The 19,479-nt window shown below is 43.5% G+C and overlaps 1 protein-coding gene across 1 annotated transcript in view; it reads left to right on the plus strand.

Moving 5' to 3' along the window:
• CCDC3 (coiled-coil domain containing 3) overlaps positions 1 to 12,753 on the plus strand; it is a 39,439-nt gene extending 26,686 nt beyond the window's left edge. The window contains exon 3 of the mRNA XM_048499240.1: positions 11,658 to 12,753. Coding sequence (XP_048355197.1) covers positions 11,658 to 11,933 — 276 coding nt within the window. The 3' untranslated portion in view covers positions 11,934 to 12,753. The remainder of the gene's footprint in view (positions 1 to 11,657) is intronic.
• Positions 12,754 to 19,479: the final 6,726 nt, after the last annotated feature.

A 19,479-nucleotide genomic window follows, 5' to 3' on the forward strand; every position in this document is an offset into this window, starting at 1 on the left:
AGACATACTTTTGTTGTGGAACAAAAGAGAGGACAGGAGAATAATGCCGCTTTAGATTTCCATTTCTCCCCATTGGGAAAAAAGCCTGGGTATGATGTTTATTATAGATCTAATGTTTAATTGCATTAAAAAGATTATGACATTCATTATGTGAGCCTGGGGTGGGATGCTGTTGAGCAGGTGGCTATCCTGCTGATGTACCCGCTCACCTAGTGCACCAGCAGATATCCTGTGAAAACTGATAGAGGTCATCTAGGATTGGGCCTCGAGGTACCCTAAGATGTGGAATCTGAAGCCCACTGGCAGTTCTCTTGATGAGCTGGTAGAGGTCTGGAATACCTGGCTGTCTGAAGCCATTGATGAGATCACCCCTGATGTCTTCTTTGTACCTGTCTCAATCTGGCCCCCTGGTATACTGGGGAGCTAGATGAAGCAGGAACTACTACGACTAGAACAAGTGTGGCGGTGAACTTGTGATGAAGCTACTAGAACATCTTATAGAATGCTTATGAAATCCTATGGTATACCAGTGAAGGTCTCCAAGAAGAAATTCTATGCAGCCTCCACTGTGTTTGTTAGACCATACCTGGCACAATTGTTTAACTCGACATTTACGAGAGAACACCACCGTCCCGGGGAACTCCCACCCACTTCCCTGACAGCCTGAAAGGTTCATTCTTGTTTGGAGGAAGGCATGGGGAAAGGCCATTGTGGGAAAAGAGGCTTCCTTGCCCCCCCTTTCCTAGAGCCCATTTCATTTCCACATGAAATGGACTTTGCTGCTAGTATAATCATCATTAAAATTTAAAACTTGCTCTTTAGTTACAAGAATGCACTTTCCTATTTTTAAGAGCCCATCTATGCAAAATTTTATAATCAGTTTTACCCTGTGTAACATTTGTGGCTTTCCTTATGAGCGAGAGTGCTGGGACTTCAGAGGAGAGCTTCCCCTCCCCCCTCAGCCTTTGGGACAGAGGAATGTAAACTCATGCAAGTCCCTTGTGTCATGATACCCTTAGTCTTTGCAGATCAGACTAAAAGATTTCTTATTAGGAGGTTGTTTGTTACCTTCAAGGGACATTATCAAGCCCATCAATTCCAGCCACCTGAGAGTTGTCTGAAAAATTCTGATTACTGCCGCAAGCCTATTTCCAATAAATAAGCCCTCCCGTTTGTTACTCTCACTCTAAAGTGCTCTCCTAGCCCAGAAAAAAAAAGACTTCCCAATGACTGACCTTGAGGCTCAATGCTTCTTCTGGACTGTTCTGGCAACCCAGAGAATGCTGCAAAGCAACGAAGCATAACGTGTTCTTTCTCACACTATTCCTAGGGGTAATTGCCTGAAAAGTTTTTCTGCCAGGCTTGCCCAACATTGTCAATGGCTTCCATTCAGTATTAATGAATTTATGAAATTTTATGCCAACAAAGGCTTGCTTGCTTGTTGAAATTGATAAAACAACAAGACTTTCAAAATGAAAAAGTAAAACCTTTTCTCCACATGTTGAGATATTCATAAATCCTTGGAATCAAATATTCTCCCTAACCAATATCAGCTCCTGCAAAGCACTTCACCATACTTCCCTATGCCTGCCACATCCCTTTGCCGCTCTAGCTCTAACTCCTTAGCAGTCTGATGCTTTCTAACACAAATCTACACATTCTCCCTCCCCTCCTGAATGAGCATGTGGCACATGCCCTCACCCTGCGTTCAATTAAGCCTCTCTTCAAAACCCACACTTTACAGGAGGCCTTTGGCTCAACCCCTCAACCTTAATTCCCAACTGAAACTAAGCTGTGTTGAACTCCATTCACATCTTGTTAAGCTCATCTCTTCTTCCCTTCCCTTTTCCTCACTGTCTGTCCTGGACTGCAAAGGTGGAAATTTTCTTGGCAAAGGCAAGGCCAGAGTCCTGGACTGGCTCATATAGTGGGAGTGTTGGGGCACTTGCAGTGGAGGATTAGCAGGTGGACAAACTGCTTAACCTGTCCTGTTCCCACCAATTCTCCCTTGCAAATTTCCTCCCAAGACTGATTACTTCCCTTGTTTGCTTCTGGTTTTAAAGTCTTGCCAGGCACAAAATAATTTCAGAGTGCTGCGGAGAAGCCAGAAAGGGAGGGTTATTTAAATTCCAGCCTGCTGACTTCTTTTACGTGAACATCCTACTCAATGCAGCTGTTGTTTTTTCCAAGAAGAGAGAGAACATGCCTCAGGCATTACATTATATGTGTGAATGTGTGATGAAGGAGAGGGGCATTCACACAAATAGTGTCTCTGGCCAAGTGTTAGGTACAAACAGGGCTGTCCTTTACCAATACCTTCCTCTGTTCCTCTTTGAAGGCTCCTGGGTCTCCTAAGCTTTGCATTAAGCAGTCTTAGGGTTTTCAAATGGTTTCAGGAGGGATTCCAAATGACACTGCAAAAACTACAAGCTCCATTACAACCCTTGGTTTTGAAAATTTAACCAAGCAAGTAACTCTAAGGCCTCTTCCGCACATACAGAGTAATGCACTTTCAATCCACTTTTACAACTGTTTGCAAGTGGATTTTGCTATTCTGCAAATCCAGCTACAAGGTACATTGAAAGTGTACTGAAAGTGCATTATTCTGCATGTACAGAAGAGGCCTAAGACCTTGTCTCTCTCTGAAAGTAGAAATTTTGAAAACACCCATATAAAAGTTCTCAGCAGCTTTGCTTCTGTTTCACAAACTGCCATAAGAACATTTTCCTGGCATACTGCCAAGGAGGGGAAGGTGACACATTATCATCCTGAGCCGTTGTTCTGTCACCTTTTGCCAATTCTTCTCTCTCCAAATGTTGACAGCATAAGCCAAATGCAAACTAATAGGCTGTTGAAATGCTTGGTGAAGATTTTCTCCCCTGCCTCACTTGGCTTCCTGGCTTCATCATTTTAAAAACATGCATGTTGTGAAAAGTGAGGTGCTAAAACACATTCCAGTGGCAGCACGCTCACTTTCAAAGGAAACACATATGCTTTGCAGCTGCAACAGTTTAGACAACTATAATAGTTGAAACAGTGAAGGATGAACATTGCTAGAGAAACCGAGAAACCTGGAAAGAATTCTATGGATTCAAGTTAAGCCTGCTGCATGAAATGAGGACAGGTATAAAGGGAGTTGTGCTGGTGTGACAGTGTTTAGATTATAGTTCTCTTCCCATTTCACACAATAGCTGAACTATAAACCATAATTTTTTTTTTTGGAAAAAACATCCAGTCCTCTAGTTCTCCGTGTCACAGGCTCTGAATTCTCTCCCAGCCCTCAGTGGCAGGGGAAGGGTCTGGAACTCTATCTTGAGCCCTTGCCACCAACTACTAGGTCCACTCCAAGACAGTCCTTTCTGACTTGGGCCAGAGAGAGGATGGATGTGCCTTTCACAGGGAGACAAAATAACCTTGGAATGGTCTTGCATCAGACCCTTCCTGGGCACAAACTAGGAGCGTTTCCCCACTTACCTTGGTCCAAAGGTTGCTGCGCGCAACTCCCAGCGTGTGCCATTTCTAGCACGTGCCTGGGCTTCCCCACAACCCCGTGCTCTGCGCGGGGTCATCAAAAGGCGCCATTTCAAAAGGCACCAGGAATGACGCACGCTGAGGGAGTGCAACAGCGGGAGCGTCGGGGCGGCTGCGTTGTCGCCACCCCTGTAGTGGGGAGTGCTGGGGGACCCCGCGCTACTTGCGGAGAGTAGCATGCGGCTTAAGGTAAGTGGGAAAATGCCCAAAGCTTTTCTAGGTCTCTGTCAGGCCAGGTATCAACTCCAATTTGATCATGCCAGGTATCAACACCATTTGCAGAACTCAGGAAGAATGAGATGAGGTGTGGGCCCCTTTGGTCTCTCTGCTCCCTCCTCTCAATTGCACACCCTTGAGCCAACAGCAGCAAATGAAAATTTTGGGAACTGAAGTACGAGAAAGGAGAGCAGACACCCCATTCACAAGTAGCAACGACCTGTGTGCAGTCTCTACATTTTATACGTGTGCTGAGTAATTCTCGTGTTACATTAAACACATATACAGCTGAACATATAATTGAAACCTCACGTTTAGCATGGGAACAGGACTAGATACTCTTACCTTCGAGGAAACTGGGGGACTCCCCTTGTGACAGCAAATCCACTTCTGAGCTGACTAAGCCTGCAAATACATTTGTTTCCTGACCTTTATTCTTATTTTCAGGCACATTAACCACATTCTAAGGCTGGTCATGTGGGGCCTCACTCCCCCTCCATGAACTCCAGTGTAAACTCACCAAACCTGTCTGTCCAGTCCCCCCTTACAGCAGGACCCAGGTTTAAGAACAATCGGCTCTCTACTGTCATACACATTATGGTACTTTTACAAGTTTTTAGAAAGTAGGAATGAGATGGGGAAAGGCAGCTTCACTCCACCCTGTAAAGCTGCTGTGGTTGAGCCTCTGGCATTCTGGTTTTGGGCACAGAGTCAGCAATGGAGCAGCAGACTAGGATATGGGAGACGTCAGTTTGAATCCCAGCTCCGCCTTGGTGGGTGACCTTGGGCCAGTCATGCACATGCACCCTAATTTACCTCAAAAAGGGTGCTGTAAGGATAAAGCGAGGGAGAAGAGAAGGCGCTTTGGGTTCCCACTACGAAGACGGGTAGGGTATAAATGATGCAGATGAATAATAATAAAATAAAGAAATACTGAGGGCTACAGCTTGTACTCAGACATCACAACAATTGGAATTAAACTGGGATTGCGTCTGGATCTTGTTTGTTGCAATGCCCTGTGCTCAGAGCTTGAAATGTCCTGGTTGGCTGTGCTCCAATTTGCCATGACTTCCACACAGAGGCATATCTGCCCTGTCACATGGGATACCCAATGTCCCCAGGCGCACACCATCTGGTCATGTGGGGGCACAAAAAAGTCATGGAGGCTCAGTATGTGCGCACAGACCAGCACCTCCAGCAGTGCCCGCGCGCACGAGAAGGTGAGGCCCCCACTCATTTGCTTACCTGCCAGTCTCTTTTTAAGCAAATTTAGGAGGCAGGGCTCCATGACCCGTGGGGGGCGGGGCTCTGCTACTTGCGGGGGGCGGGCCTGGAGGAGGTTTTGTCTCCGGGTGCCATTTCCCCCGCATACGGCTCTGCTTCCACCTACAGATTCCTCATTAATTTGCATCTGGTCCACTCCTCAGCAACTGGGATTCTAAACTGAGATTGATCCAAAATTTAGAATCCTGGCTTGTGAGGAGTAAACAAACAGCATTCTCCCCTGGGTGTTCAGAGATCTTGGGAAAAGTCTGAATCCAGCTCCATGTACAAAGGGAGTAGGGAGAATACAGCAATCAGATGTGCTTGTGGAATGTCTTACTTTGCCATAATGTGTGAATGCAGAGATCCAGCACATGTGAAGACTCAACAGTCTTGATGTCAAGAATGCAACGAAATCGCTTCTCACTAGCTTCTGAGAAGGAACTAGGCCAGGGTCTCTCATGACATTCTTGCTGCAAGCGTCTCAAGTAATTGTAGCAGCATCTCTGTTTTACGCTACCATCTTTTCCCATTCCAAATCATACTATAAGCAGCAGAAAACAGCTTTCTCTCTGTACTGCAGCAACATATGTGAAATGTACACGCCACAATCTAAATATGGCGTGTTAAGGGTGTTCCTAGTTTTGGTTTGAAAACAAAACACAAAGCAAAATATTGTATTGAATTATCCTGCCATACATTTCTTTCTCCAGCCAATTCTAAGATGACATGTCTCAATATACAGGTTTGCATTGTGACAGTCATTAACCATTTCACTATAGGCCCAAACTGGGACACCTCTTTCTGCATCAGTGGGCCATCTGCTCCCTATCACTGAAGTTTCTCAAAACTGCAATAGTGGTGAAAGTCTCACAAAGTCAGAAAGAGTTTCTTAAAGCAAGTCTGGTTACTCCTGCCCTTGGAAAGCAAATGATACATATCCCTTCACACAAAAAGAAAATGAAAAGGGGAGGAAGGGAGGGAGGGAGGGAAAGAGGGTAGGATTGGTTGAGTTTCTATAGACATACTATTTAAAAAGAAAAAAAAATGAAAGAAAACATTCTCATAATACACCACCTTTTCACTATTTGACACTGAACATATTCAAGAATGGGATTTTTCATTTTGGCTGCAAATATTACCCTCATCCACAAGTGATGCCCCTGGACTGCTTTAACTTTTTCTTCCACATCGAAGTCAAAGGCATCTGGCAAGGAAGCACCCTACCGTAACCAAGATCATATTTTTAAATGAATGAGCGCTTTCTAAAGAGAACCTTTTCTTTCAAAAACTGCTGAGCACTGTGGTTTTAAGGACATTTCTAAAGAGGCCTTCTGTTGAGTTTTTTTGTGCGCAGACACGTAGAGCAGAGCGTCTCCTTTCTGCTGAGTCAGTTCATCTCAGAATGCACTGACAACATGCTGCCCAAACACTCACCATTTCAGCAAGCCATGGAGTGGCAGGGAATCCTTGGGATCACTTCAGACAGTAACTAGGATGTCTGTGTCACATCTTAGTAAACATAATTGAAGCTGAGGAGAAATGAGAGCAAATCTCACTCCAATGCCTCTTCTGTTATGCTCTTAGCATGCATAGGATTTCTTTCTGGAGCAGAAGAGACAGTTATTTATTTTTCGATATAATCCAAAAGAAGATCCAAGAACTCCCAACTGCATGAGCTGATGAAAAATAGGACTGCCAACTTCTTGGATCCAGAGAAGATTGGGATGTTAAAACAGATGTCGTAGTGGCATGGATGGGGATGGGAAAGAGACAGCGGTACCAGGAGGGTGGCGTTGGGAGGTGGTAGCTTAGAGAATATGCATTCAAATTTCATGTCTGCCACAGATTCACACAGTGGTTGTTGCTTAACCTCAGTCTCCCATGAGTAATATAAACTTACCATGTAGCGTTGCTGTGAGGATTATTGATAATAAAAATGAGGCAGTTTCAATGCTGAACATGCTATATCAGTATTAAGTCATGATTCCCATGGAGTTATGCCGTTAGAAATAATGGACTGAGATGATGTACCCAGTTACCTCAAAAAAGGTCCCTCAAAACGTACCACCCAGAAGCAGAATCTACATATTTTCAGGCAAGGAAAATCCCCTAACCAATCAAAATCTTAAATCCCCAAGAAGGAGCTGATGACTTCCAGGTTGATTATACACAGATCTCTGCCTTGCGGCAATGATGAATGTACGTCACGGCAAGATTTCTTGTACGGACGTTTTCCCCCAAGCCCCACGTCCACTTTCCAGTTTGCCTGTACCAAGCGACACCACTTTAAGCATGTTTAATTTTCTTCACTGCTGGAGCAATGATGATTTGCCAGTGAGCACAGCTTTGCCTCAGACATCTTCCCCCTGCCCACTGCCAGCCCACATAGCTTCACCTCATGCCTCTCTTCTTTCCCCTCCCTGTGACAGATTCCTTCCTTTTCATCCTGCCTTGATCACTCCCCCGTCAACCTTTTTTTTTTGACCCAGAAAGTAGCATTTGGACACAGAAAAATTACTGTTAATGCTGTCTGTTTGGACAGACAGAAGAATGAGCAGTTTGTGTTAAACGGAACACATCACAATCGAAGCAACCTTTAGGAAAATGGAAGTATTGGGGATTGGGAGAGTATGCCAAGAGGTGGATAATGTCAGATTTGTTATATATTATAGTGAAATGTCGATATAAACAGAGAATCATAGCAAAATTGCTGTTTTTGTTGCATTTGATGTTTAGCTCCAAATGGCAGATCAGGCATTTTCCTCGCCTTCTCACTTGCAGCAGCCATTGAAGTTAACAACAGGTGGGGGCGGGGGGGGGGATGTCTGTCAGATGAATTACAGATGGTGGGCTACAGTGGGAACATTAGATTGTGGTGCTGTCCCCCTTCCTCCCCCAAAGCACCAACATTATTGCAAGGGGATGTCTCCTGCCATGGTCAGATAAGCACTTGCATTGGTCCACTGACGTAACGCTGGCTGCGACGTTGACGAAAGACGCATGCTATCACCAATAATGCGAGCAATACTATGAGGCTTGGAGTTATGTATTGTGGTTCTGCTAAATTATCTCAGAGATCCACACATGATAAAGTCCTTAAGGATACCATGCAGAATTTGGGAGTTTCACATCAGGGACTTTGTTCTCAAGTGAATTTGAATGCTGTTCAAATTAGTATGATGGTTCAGGGGGGAGAAGGGGCTTTAGCCATTTTCCTGCCCTGAAACAGCCTGGGAGAGCTGCTCTTCCTTTACCAGCTTACATGTAGCCCATCAGTACATGTAACTTACTCTGATGGGCAAATGGCTCCCAGAGCTGTTCCAAACTGGAAAACAGTACAAAGGAGACGAGTTCAGCACCTTCTCTCTGTATGCCTTGGTCCTGATATGAATGTGGGTATGGGTGGGCAGGGATTACTTTCCCAGCAGGGAACCCCCCAACACATCTGTCCAAATTCCATGTGAGGGACATATGGACCAACCCCCAGATTGTGTCTGCTCATTTCTTTAGTATGGAGAGCAATTGGCCATGCTGGCAGGGGCTGATGGGAATTGTAGTCCATGAACATCTGGAGAGCCGCAGGTTGCAGACCCCTGGTCTCGGCAGAACCTGGGTTAAGTTGATGTTGTTTGAATTGGAGGCCCCTGCACATAAAATGGGCAGGCATTGTCACATTATCCAAAAAAAAAAAATCTTGTCCTCTTCTCCTGTTTTTAAAAGTGACTTCTGCTGGGATACATTCTCTACCAAAAGCTCAGTTCCTGACAAAGCTGTGTGGCAGATTAGTAATAATGACAGAGTCAAGTTTATCCACCGTGAATGGCTCAGTTCTGGCAGGTCATTCTGTGGTGGATTGTTAGCTGCTGCTGATGCTTTTCCAAAGCAAATGATTTCTCCCCTCTTCCTCCGCTCCTCCCGTTTCAGCTTGCTGGAAAATATGACAAAACAGAGAATGAAAAAATAGACACAACAACATATTCATTATTCATGCAGCAAGTGATATCTTTTGATTAAGGTCTAAATTGCAGGACCTTTTGAAAACATATTAAAAAAACTGGGGGTGGCGAGGTGGGAGAGTTAAAAAATGCATAAAACTACTCAAGAACGACCATGGGCAATTTTTCCTACCCGCACATCAGTTGATCATCCTATTGGATTAACACACTAACTACGCAATTCTATATTCTGAAAAACCAACTACTTGGACAGAATAAGTATTTTCCAGATTCTTCGAAGAACTGAGTTTATACAGCAATAGTTCAAGAAACTATTTACTAGGGATACTTGCCAGTAGAAATTTCTATACTGGCAGTCCTGCTGACAAACACTTTTAACGGCAGGCAGGCTTGCTAGTCCCCTGGTCAGTCCCCCACCCCCCACTGTTCCACTGCCTGCCACTACTTCAAGTGGCAGTGTGTGTGGTGGTGGGGAGACCAGCAACATTGGCTGTATCACTACATCACTTCTGGAAAAAACCGGAATGTGACAAAGCAACAAAGCCACTGTCACAGCCACACACACCCCTCCCCATCCCTCCTGTCAGTTGCCAGGATTGGTCCAGCAACCCTACAGGCAGATGAAACACAGGAGGACAGCTGAAGGGAAATGGGAGATACAGTCTAGATTTGCCCCACAAATTGCAGACTTTTGGGTGAGACAGTTCCATAGGGCAATACACAGAGAGCACCACAGAACATGCTCTTGCTATGAATGCTTCAGGGTGGCTCTCCTGCAGTAGTTATCAGCTCTGAGCCCCTCACTCTGATATTTCCATAGCAACCCTGTTCCCAGAAGGAGAAAGGAAGAGCCAAGAAGAAAGGAATGGCATCACGTCAGAGTCTGATAATGGAAACACCCTCTTTTTCCAGACCTGGTGCTTCCTATTTACTAGGGTAAATCCCAATGTTTATTGGTATCCCAGTGTTTGCCTTTAGCAGATCTCTTGTTAAGCATGAGGTGCTAGGATTTCACCCTCTACCTAGCAGTTTCTAGAAGTGAAATCTCGGAAAATGAGTTCTGATGATCTGTCTCCAGTGTCAGTGTATACTTTTGAACACTAAGGCATGAATCAGTGCGCACCCTGCTACTTCGCACATGGTAGGTGCTTGGAGACAGTTATGCTTTTCTACTGTATCTTTAACCAACATAACAAACACATTTACCTGGACTCTAAATTGCTGTCAGGTAGGAGATTGTTCAGCAATAAATACAGCATACAGAAAGGAAGGCAGAGTCTTCACCTGAGGAATTTGAGAAGGGGGAAGTTTCAAGAATATTCCTGTTTTCATTTGTAAAATGTTACAGGTTATGCTCCAGGGAAGAGCAAAAGAAACAAAAAAGCAATGCCTGCATACTCCCCATTCTATAACATTTACCCTGTCCCAAGTCATCAAGTTTTATGATTTTTCTCTACTTGCCAGCCATTGATGTAGAAAAAGACAGGAAAATGTCCAACAAGAGGAGACAACAACATTCATTTCGCTACGCATTATATAGCAGTGGGCAGAATTTGATACAGGGTTGCTATTTCAGTGGAAACCATGTGTTTTTCTGACCTATAACAGTTGTACAGAAAAGTACTCGGGGGTTTACTTTTTTAATTAATCGTTAACATGATATATTACCTGTGGGTATGCCAAGAAGGATGAAATAAAGGCAGAGAAAGAAATGAATCATATGGCAATTATAAAGAAAAGCAGTATAGAACAGACTGAGTCACTGGAGTAGGCTGGTGCAGAGGTGGCTGTTTTAGTAAGATGATAAGTGTTGGTGCATTTGCTTAAATATTTTTATTAATACTCTCTTAAAAGACAGCTAATTGACTAATATTTTAACTCACAAATAGTTGTCAAGATTTTGTCTTATGAAGGACTGAATTGTTTTACTGGCTGCTTGGCAGAATGTTTGCAACTGTAAATTAAGTCTACTCGAATGTAGATTTCTCATTCTGAATCATGATTCGGAGGACTGGTGATTTGGTGGCCCGGATCCTCCCTTTTCTTCCTCATATGCACATTCTCTCCCCCATTTGCTGGTTTGTTGTGACTGTTGTTTGCAGTGACTTCTGAATCATGTACATAATGGTTTGTGCTAATCCAGTGATTTTCATACTATCAGATAACCTTCTCAGAAACAAAAGATAGGCAGAAGAGTATGTGAGCAGTGGCTGGTAAGGTGAGGATCCAGAGCCCACAAAGCACCAGAGATGTAGTACAGTATTGCAGTAACCAAAACTTCTTCCTTTGCGTCCTGAGGAGTGACATAAGAATAAAAGACGACTCAGAGGTTAAAGAAAGAACCAGCAAGACTGTGCTAATGTTGCAAGTACAGTTACAATTTGTGGTTTCAAGTAAGGATGCAAAATATGGCTTGGAGCCTCTTCTCCTTAGTACCAACTGTAATTTGTCCAGATCAGAGATCATGGCAAACTGTGGAAACGAAGGCATCAGGAGAAAATCAGTACATGAGAATTCTTCAGGCTCTGTCAAAATAGTAAATTTCTAAGCTAATGCTAGGCTACACCTGCTCAGGAACAAGATACAATACATACTGAAAGCAACAGGAGGCAGCTGTTGGCAAGAGGAGGGCAAATATCTTCTGGGAGTGTTTGTTCATTCAGCTCTCCTGTGGGTCTGTCTTTTCAGCTGATGTGCTCATCAATCCAGAAGGCCTTGTTTGATGAAGAAGACCGTGCGAAGAAGCTCCAGCAGACCGTCACAGTCCTGGAGAAGCGTAACAAGCAGCTACGTGACCGAATAAAGAAAGTGAAGCGGTCACTCCGGCAAGCCAAGAAGAATGCCAGGCACGTGGAGCTGATCAATCGGAAACTCAGTGAGAAGCTCTCTGCTGCAGGGAGCCAGATCCACCATGCTAATTCCTTAAAACAAACCAACTCTCATACCACATACCTGAAAGTGTAACGCCAGGGTTGGAACTGCAGGTAGTGATCTCAGAGTTGACTAAGAGGCAGATGCTTTTTCTCCTGGGTTCATCTTGCAGTCCAAAGGGGCATTAAGTGTTCAAGTCCCTTGCTGGCGCTGCACTAGGCCCAAATCTAAAGTGGAGATTCACATATAAATTCTGCTTCTAATTGTCAGCCCCTAAGACTGTAAGATTTCCTTAAATGTGTCATTTAAGCAGGTTTGAACCCAAAGAGTGGCTGGGTCCCATATAAGTTCCATATAAGCTGGTCTGAATTTCCCAAGAAAGGGTAGGATACGGAAAGAGTAGGAAAAGAAAAAAGGCACCTCATTATTCCCAACAAGGTAGATGCAAGTCTGTACAAATGCTGCCATTTTAGCCTCATCTGAATCTGAGATGTGAAGGTGTTAAAATCTGATTTCCAGATCTTTCCTTATGCTGCCTGACAGATTTTTTTTAAACAGGCACCAAACAGATTTCAAAACAGGCACTTATTTTTGTCAGCTGAATCTCTTAACAAGCAAATACACCCTGCTTTTTAAGTCAGAATTTTTCTTCTTTAGTCTAAAATTTTCATATGGATTAAATCTGTAGTAGAAATTTTAAAGGCTACCGTTTCCTTCAATTTACCTCAAAATTCCAGCATTTGCACCTTCATCTTCTTGAAATGGAGAACATATGTTAACTTTAATAATGTTAAGGGGATTTATTTGTCGTCGTCCCCACCCCCAAAAAACTATTTCTGTAAAGCTGAGCTTCAAACACTAATTTGTATAGAAAGTTGAAACGTGTTTATATTGAAATAAATAAATAAATGACTATATGATTCCCTTTTCTGCTGCAAATCAGTACCGGCAACCCTATTCTGTCACTGACTCTTGCCTCGGATCCCCTTCTTTTAATGTATTCTGAAGGTTGTTGAATAGCTTCTCAGTACAGTGGAGCCTCGGTAATCGTTGCCTTCGATTTTTATCGGTTTCAGTTTTCGCTGGTCTCCCCCAGCTGTTTTTTTGCCTCGGTTTTCGCCGTGCACCTCCGTTTTCGTTTGCGTAAATTTATGCTTTTTGCATAAATTTGCTATGCCATTTGCATAGTGCATGTACAAACGGCATAGCTTCAGTTTTTGCCGGTTTTGGTTTTTGCCGGTTTTGGTTTTCGCCGAGCGTCGCCAGACGGATTACCAGGAAAAACCGAGGTTCCACTGTAATTACAGTCTCCAAACTTCAGCAGCAGTCTGGCTTGATATAACTTTGACTGCAAATGGACATTATAAAAGTGAGGGAAAGCAGTCAAAAAGGCTTTATGCATGCCAATTCATTTTAAGGCAGTCCAGTTAATACTAAATAAATCCCAGCATACTATAGGCTTTCTGGATCTTATCCATTTCAAGGTCTAACAGAGTTTTGACTCAGAGAAGAACACTCTACACTGGGTCTTCAAAGCAAAAACAAGTACATTTCAAATGCTAAAGCTGTGTTCAGAGGATGAGTTTTTAAAGGTAAAGGTAGTTCCTTGTGCAAGCACTAAGGCATTACTGACCCATACGGTGACACCACATCACAGTGTTTACTAGGCAGACTACGTTTACAGAGTGGTTTGCCATTGCCTTCCCCACATCTACACTTTACCCCCAGCAAGCTGAGTACTCATTTTACCAACCTCAGGAGGACTGAAGGCTGAATCAACCTTGAGCCAGCTACTTGAAACCGGCGTCTGTCGGGATCGAACTCAGGCTGTGAGCAGAGTTTTGACTGCAGTACTGTAGTCTAAACCACAGGGCTCCTATTCTAGGTCTATTTCTATGTCAACCAGAAAATTCAGATATGGAATCAAACTGGCTAGCTGCAACCACACCATTGAGAAGAAAGATTCCTTGGAGGAGGACTCTGTGAGTAAGTGGATCTTTCCTGGACTAAGGTTGTCAGAAAGCAACCTGGAGATGCTGCCAGCCATACCTCATTTAAAAGGTCTGAGGATACCACTGTTGTATATCCCTTACCCTTTCCTCCACTGTTCCTTTATTCATTTTCCTCTTTGTCCTGCCATGAACTCAGTTTTATCCTGCAGCCAGCAGGGTTGTGGAAGGATGTCCTTGGTTGCTGTCAAATTACTTTGCAGACCAATTGCTTCCACCCAAGCAGTGCCAAGGCCATGAAAATGTCACTGTTTTTAGCATGGTTAATACCCATATCATCAGGGTATCAAAATAAAGGGGGTGTACACATATCTTAACACTTTGTGCAAAAGTTTGTATTTTAATTACCTATTTGCTGTAATCTCATTTCATAAAACTGTGATTTCTTGATCAAATTTGTGACCCTTTCTGTTTTCTTTGTTAAGCAGTCCCTCTTTCAGCACTGTAGATTAGATATGATGAAACCCAATATATGGATTTGGTTAATGACAGCATGTCTTGTTTGCCAGCTTGCTGCGTTTTATTTCAAAAACAAAGGAACTGTTTAATTAAACTGGCATTTAAGATCACATGCTGTAAGAAGGCAATAAGGAAAAAAGAGTCCTCAGTTTCCAAAGACCTGAGCAAGACTGTTAATGGCAGGATATTTTGGAGGTCACTAATTCATAAGATTGCTATAAGTAATAAATGACCTGACAGCACATGACACATACACAGCTCCTCCCAAAAGCACACATAGCATTATAGCCTTAAACATTTCATATGTGTCTAGATCAGGGGTCTCCAACCTATGTTCCTCCAGATGTTGATGGACTTTGAATTCCATCAGCCCTGCCAATTGGCCCTGGTGGCAGGGGCTGATGGGAATCATAGTCCATTAACATCTGGGGGGCCACAGGTTGCAGACTTGTGGTCTAGACAGTGATGATGTCTAAGACTTTGTCAAGACTAGACTAATATATCAGTGCATGAGCTCTGCCAGATAACCAAGACATGCTGTCACCAATTCTTTGCCAACAGTTGATTGGGCCCCGGAGCAAAGAGAAAGGCTACAGGCGAACGGATGTACATGGCATTCCCTGCAGGGTGACTGTGAATGTGCCTCACATGGGAACTCCTTGTCCCTTTGGAGGATGGTGCCCTTGAGCACTCTGTTCAGAGTGACTCAGGAGGGGAAACACGAGGTTGTACTCGCATGCGCCTTGCAGTGCCTCATCAATAATCTGGATGCTGTTTGGGTCCTGCTCCTTTGATTCACTTGATTCAAAGGGAATAGAATGGAACAAATTATCAGTGGAGGATGGCAACTGGGGTGTTTTTCCCCTCAAGGGGGTTTGTGTGGCCTCCCCCCTGCCCATCATGGGCTCCCTGTGCCCAAAGGATCCATTCAGGGGAAGGAGGGTTGGGCATGCTGGAAGACCTCCAGGCCCCACCCAGAGGGTGGATTTATTCCCCTTGGGACCTTGTCTGAGTGAGGTCCACACCAGAGGGTATCTGTGTGGTCTCCCCCTCATGCCACGCCAGAGTGACTGGCATGGGCCCCCTGCACCCAGAGAATCCAAGCAAGGAAAGGAGGGGGGGCATGCTGGGCAACCTCCAGACCCCGCAATATGACAGGACTGCAATATTGAAAGTGAAAGGGGCATTTGATAATATTCTCTACCTGAGGGGTTCGAGTGGGGCAGATGTCCACCTTGTTAGTTGTCTGGGGCTTGTGTGGGAAAAGCTCCTACGATCCAGATGGCTGGTGGGTTTGTGCCCTCCACCACAGCAAGCTCGTTGTAATAAGAAAACAAACTGTTGGGCCTTGCTTCCCACCTTTGTAAATCACAGCCACAATGTCTTCAGTGGGCTAAGGGAAGGTGGGCTCTGTGTCCTCAGCAAGAAGCTGCCTGCATGTTTGGCCTTTTATATCTAGATCTGGAAAGACAGAAGATTTGCATTTTTTTAAAAAATGAAAGCTGGGGATTTGGGCCAGCTGATGGACCAGTGGGCACCATGCCCAGATTCCTAGTAAAACCTGGTCAGCCGGCCAATTCTGTCCTAATGCAGAAAAGGTTAGTCCAGTTGGAATGAATTAGAAAAAATAATTAAGGCTCATTTACAATCCATTGAAATCAAAGGGAAATAAGGACAATTATATTTCTCTGTGCCAAGTCTGTTTATTCCTCTGTGCCAAGTCTGTTTATTTATTTTAAACATTTCTGTGCCCCCTTTCCACCCAAACATGGTTTCTAAGTCAGTGAACATTAAAACATTTTGGCATCAAAATGTTTGAGAAAAATATGTCCTTATCAAGAAAAAGATGTATTTTTCGTTGGCTACTCAATTCACCCTATTTACACAGTCCTAATCTTGTGCTCAGATATGAACGAAGTCTGATCTAGACATCGTGTAAAATGAGGTTAGTGAATTTTGCTGGGGTAGAATTATGGATATCAGGTTTCCTGAATTCCTGGCAATCCTCCCATTGCTTGCCAGAGCTTCAAATGCTAGAACGGGAGTCTCAAAGTGCCTTATAAACTCCTTTCCTTCCTCTCCCCACAGCAGGCACCTTGTAAGGAGGGTGGGCTGAGAGAGTTCAGAGGGAACTGTGACTAGCCCAAGGTCACTGTTGGTATAGCAAGTGTCAACTCTTCTGTCATGAAAAAGTTAATGATGTTTTTTGTTAGTAAACATTAGGTAGTTTAGCATAGCCAATACGGTGTTGAGTAACCAGGTATCTGTATTAATGAAGTGATCCATAAATGATGTGTTTGTGAGCAAGTAGACACTTTGGGAGGAAGTTGTAAACTTTCTTTGTTCTTAGTTGGAGTCTTGCCTTCTCACAATATAGAAGCAACATGTAGCTCAGATTAGGTTTTATTGGTTTTTTTTACCATGTTACCCTTCCCCTCTACTTTTTAGTAAAGGTTATTTAAGCCTAGTTCACTAGATTAGAGTTGGCTGCTGACATGGAAGAGTGGGGAAACAAACCTGGTTCTCCAGATTAGAGCCCACCACTTCCAGACTAGAGTCCACCGGTGTTCACCACATTCTGACATCATACCCTTTTGTGTAAAATGGATTGTTTCATTTCAGACTGTAAGCTGGGGGTCCCATCTTGAATGCTCCCTTGTGTAGTCTGTAGAAAGTAGAAAACTGACAGAGCCAGAAGATTGAGCTCCAACTCTGCCTTTATTTGTAAGTTTTAACTTGGCGAAAGATAATCTTGCATCTGTAGGCTGAAGTGGTACTGCAATTCAGCTCCAGGTTGGGAAATTCTTGGAAATTTGGGAGTGGAGTTGGAGAAGAGGAGTGAGCCCACCCAGTAGGAATGTGATATCTACCCTGTAGTTGGCAGATCAGTTTTCACTCCAGAACTCAGGCCCCACCTTGAGGTAAAGCTGATTCACCACCTCATCATTCTAGAGTTGCCAACTCTGGGTTGGAAAACTCCTGGAGATTTGGAGGTGGAGCCTAGGGAGGACAGGGTTTATGGAAGGGAAGGTTCTCAGCACTGAAAATGGCATATAATTGACCCCCATAGGCAGCATCTTCTCCATGGGAATTATTCTCTGCCATGGGAGATCAATTTTAATTCCAGGAGATCTCCAGGTCCCACCTGGAGCCTGGCATCCCTATGTCATTCTGAGGAAGTCTTAGCACCATGACGCAATCTGCTTAAAATCTTCTCCCACCTTTAATTTTTTTATTTTGTAACATCTGGCCTGTCGAAGAGTTTGCACACTTAGGTTTCATTAGGTTTGTGCTAATAGAGGTATTAGGAGGATTGTGTTCCTAGCTTTTTGGCTTTTACTTTCTGGACCAACACAGCTATGAGCAACTTGACTATCTCCATAAGAACTGGTGGTTCAAATTTCCTGGCTTACAGATTGAGATCCTTCAGCCTTGAATGCATTTGTGCATCTAATGAGTTAAGCTAAGCAGTTAGCAGCTGAGAGGCTATAACTGATGACCAGCTTGCCATCTACTGGCTGCACAATGGCTGTTGACCCCAAATCATCCCAGAAGGTATTGGGAACCGCATTTCTCCTAACTGCTATGAGGACTATGAAAAGCTAAGCACAAGACTGCAATAGCCAGTTCCAGTGAGTAGAAACAGCAATGTGTTCTTATCGATATTTTGTAGCTATTTGTATCAGTAAAGGTTGATTGGACATTGATTGAACATTTGCACTGATGAGTTCGCCGATCACAGTTTGGCATCTTTTTGTCTCACATGGATTGTGAAGTTTATTTGTGGATTTAGTAAGACAAGATATACACCCAGGCAAGAGGACTGGAAGTGTGTTTGTGTGTGCAGGTTTCTGCTAAACCCTCTCAATCAATCAATCAATCAATCAATCAATCAATCAATCAATCAATCAATCAATCAATCAATCAATCAATCAATCAATCAATCAATCAATCAATCAATCAATCAATATTTTATTTCGGTCAAAGACCAGAAAATATCAGATATAAAACATAAAATCCAGATAATACATTTCCAGACCAGATACAAAATAAAATTGAGGTAACCAGTTTCCAAAGACTGTTTGTCCAAACCTTAATGTAAGTTCAAGTTAAAAAACTGGAATAAAATTGAATAAAAGATAAAATCATTAATCCAAAGTTCCTATTTTTATTGCCCTACTTGTCCACGCCTTTTAACCACATAAGCACTGAATTTTGCCACCTCTCTGGTTATATTCGGATTGGCATCTTCTAATAGTCTTTCCATGGCACAATCCTCAGGGCCAAGAAAAATTGATGTTGGAAGAGAGTCAAACAGTTTTGCCCTCATTTCTTTGTGAGTGGGGCATCATAAAAAAATATGCGTCAGGGTCTCTATTTCCCCCATATCACATGGACAAAGCCTGTCGATATATGGAATTTTTTTATATCTGCCCTCAAGCACTGCTGAGGGAAGAGCATCACATCTGGTGAGTGTGAAAGCCCTCCTAAGTGACTGGCTGTCCAAGTTATATAGATAGGGGGAAGGGCCCAAAGTGTATTTAATGGATGGTTTGAGATTAAATTTGGGGAATGCTGTTATATCTTGTTGACGAGCCATATCTTGAACTCTCAGCTTGACTGTAGTCTTAGCTGAGGACAAGTCTTGTGTCAAGAGAGCACTAGGTGATATGCCTCTCTTGTGCAGGCCATCCCTAACTTCACACATCCATATAGGTTGGGAAGAGTCTTGGGCTATTAGGGGCCAAAGTCCTTTAGGGTTTGTATAAACATTAAGCCATTGATAAACTGATAGTAGGAAAATTCTGTCAGCAACTTTCATTTGACCCGTCTCTAACCTTACAAAGGTATTCGGTACACCAGGCGGAACCTGTAGAATGGCTCTCAAGTATTTACTTTGGGTTCTCTCTAATGATATTGTTTGCCACTGTTTTTTGTTGTAATGTACACCGTACGTAAGTTGTGTCAGAATCTTTGCTTGGTATAGTTTAATGGCAGCTGGTACATAGTGCCCTCCCTTAGTACGAAAAAACCTTAAGACTGCCCCTGCTGTCTGCTCTGCGTTTCCCATCACCATTTTTATATGCTCCACATTCGAGCCTGTTGACTGAACCACAATCCCCAGGTAGTTGAACTTATCAACTTGTTCGATTTCTTTCCCTCTAACTTTC

Source organism: Sphaerodactylus townsendi, linkage group LG06 (assembly GCF_021028975.2).
Source record: "Sphaerodactylus townsendi isolate TG3544 linkage group LG06, MPM_Stown_v2.3, whole genome shotgun sequence".
NCBI lineage: Eukaryota > Metazoa > Chordata > Lepidosauria > Squamata > Sphaerodactylidae > Sphaerodactylus > Sphaerodactylus townsendi.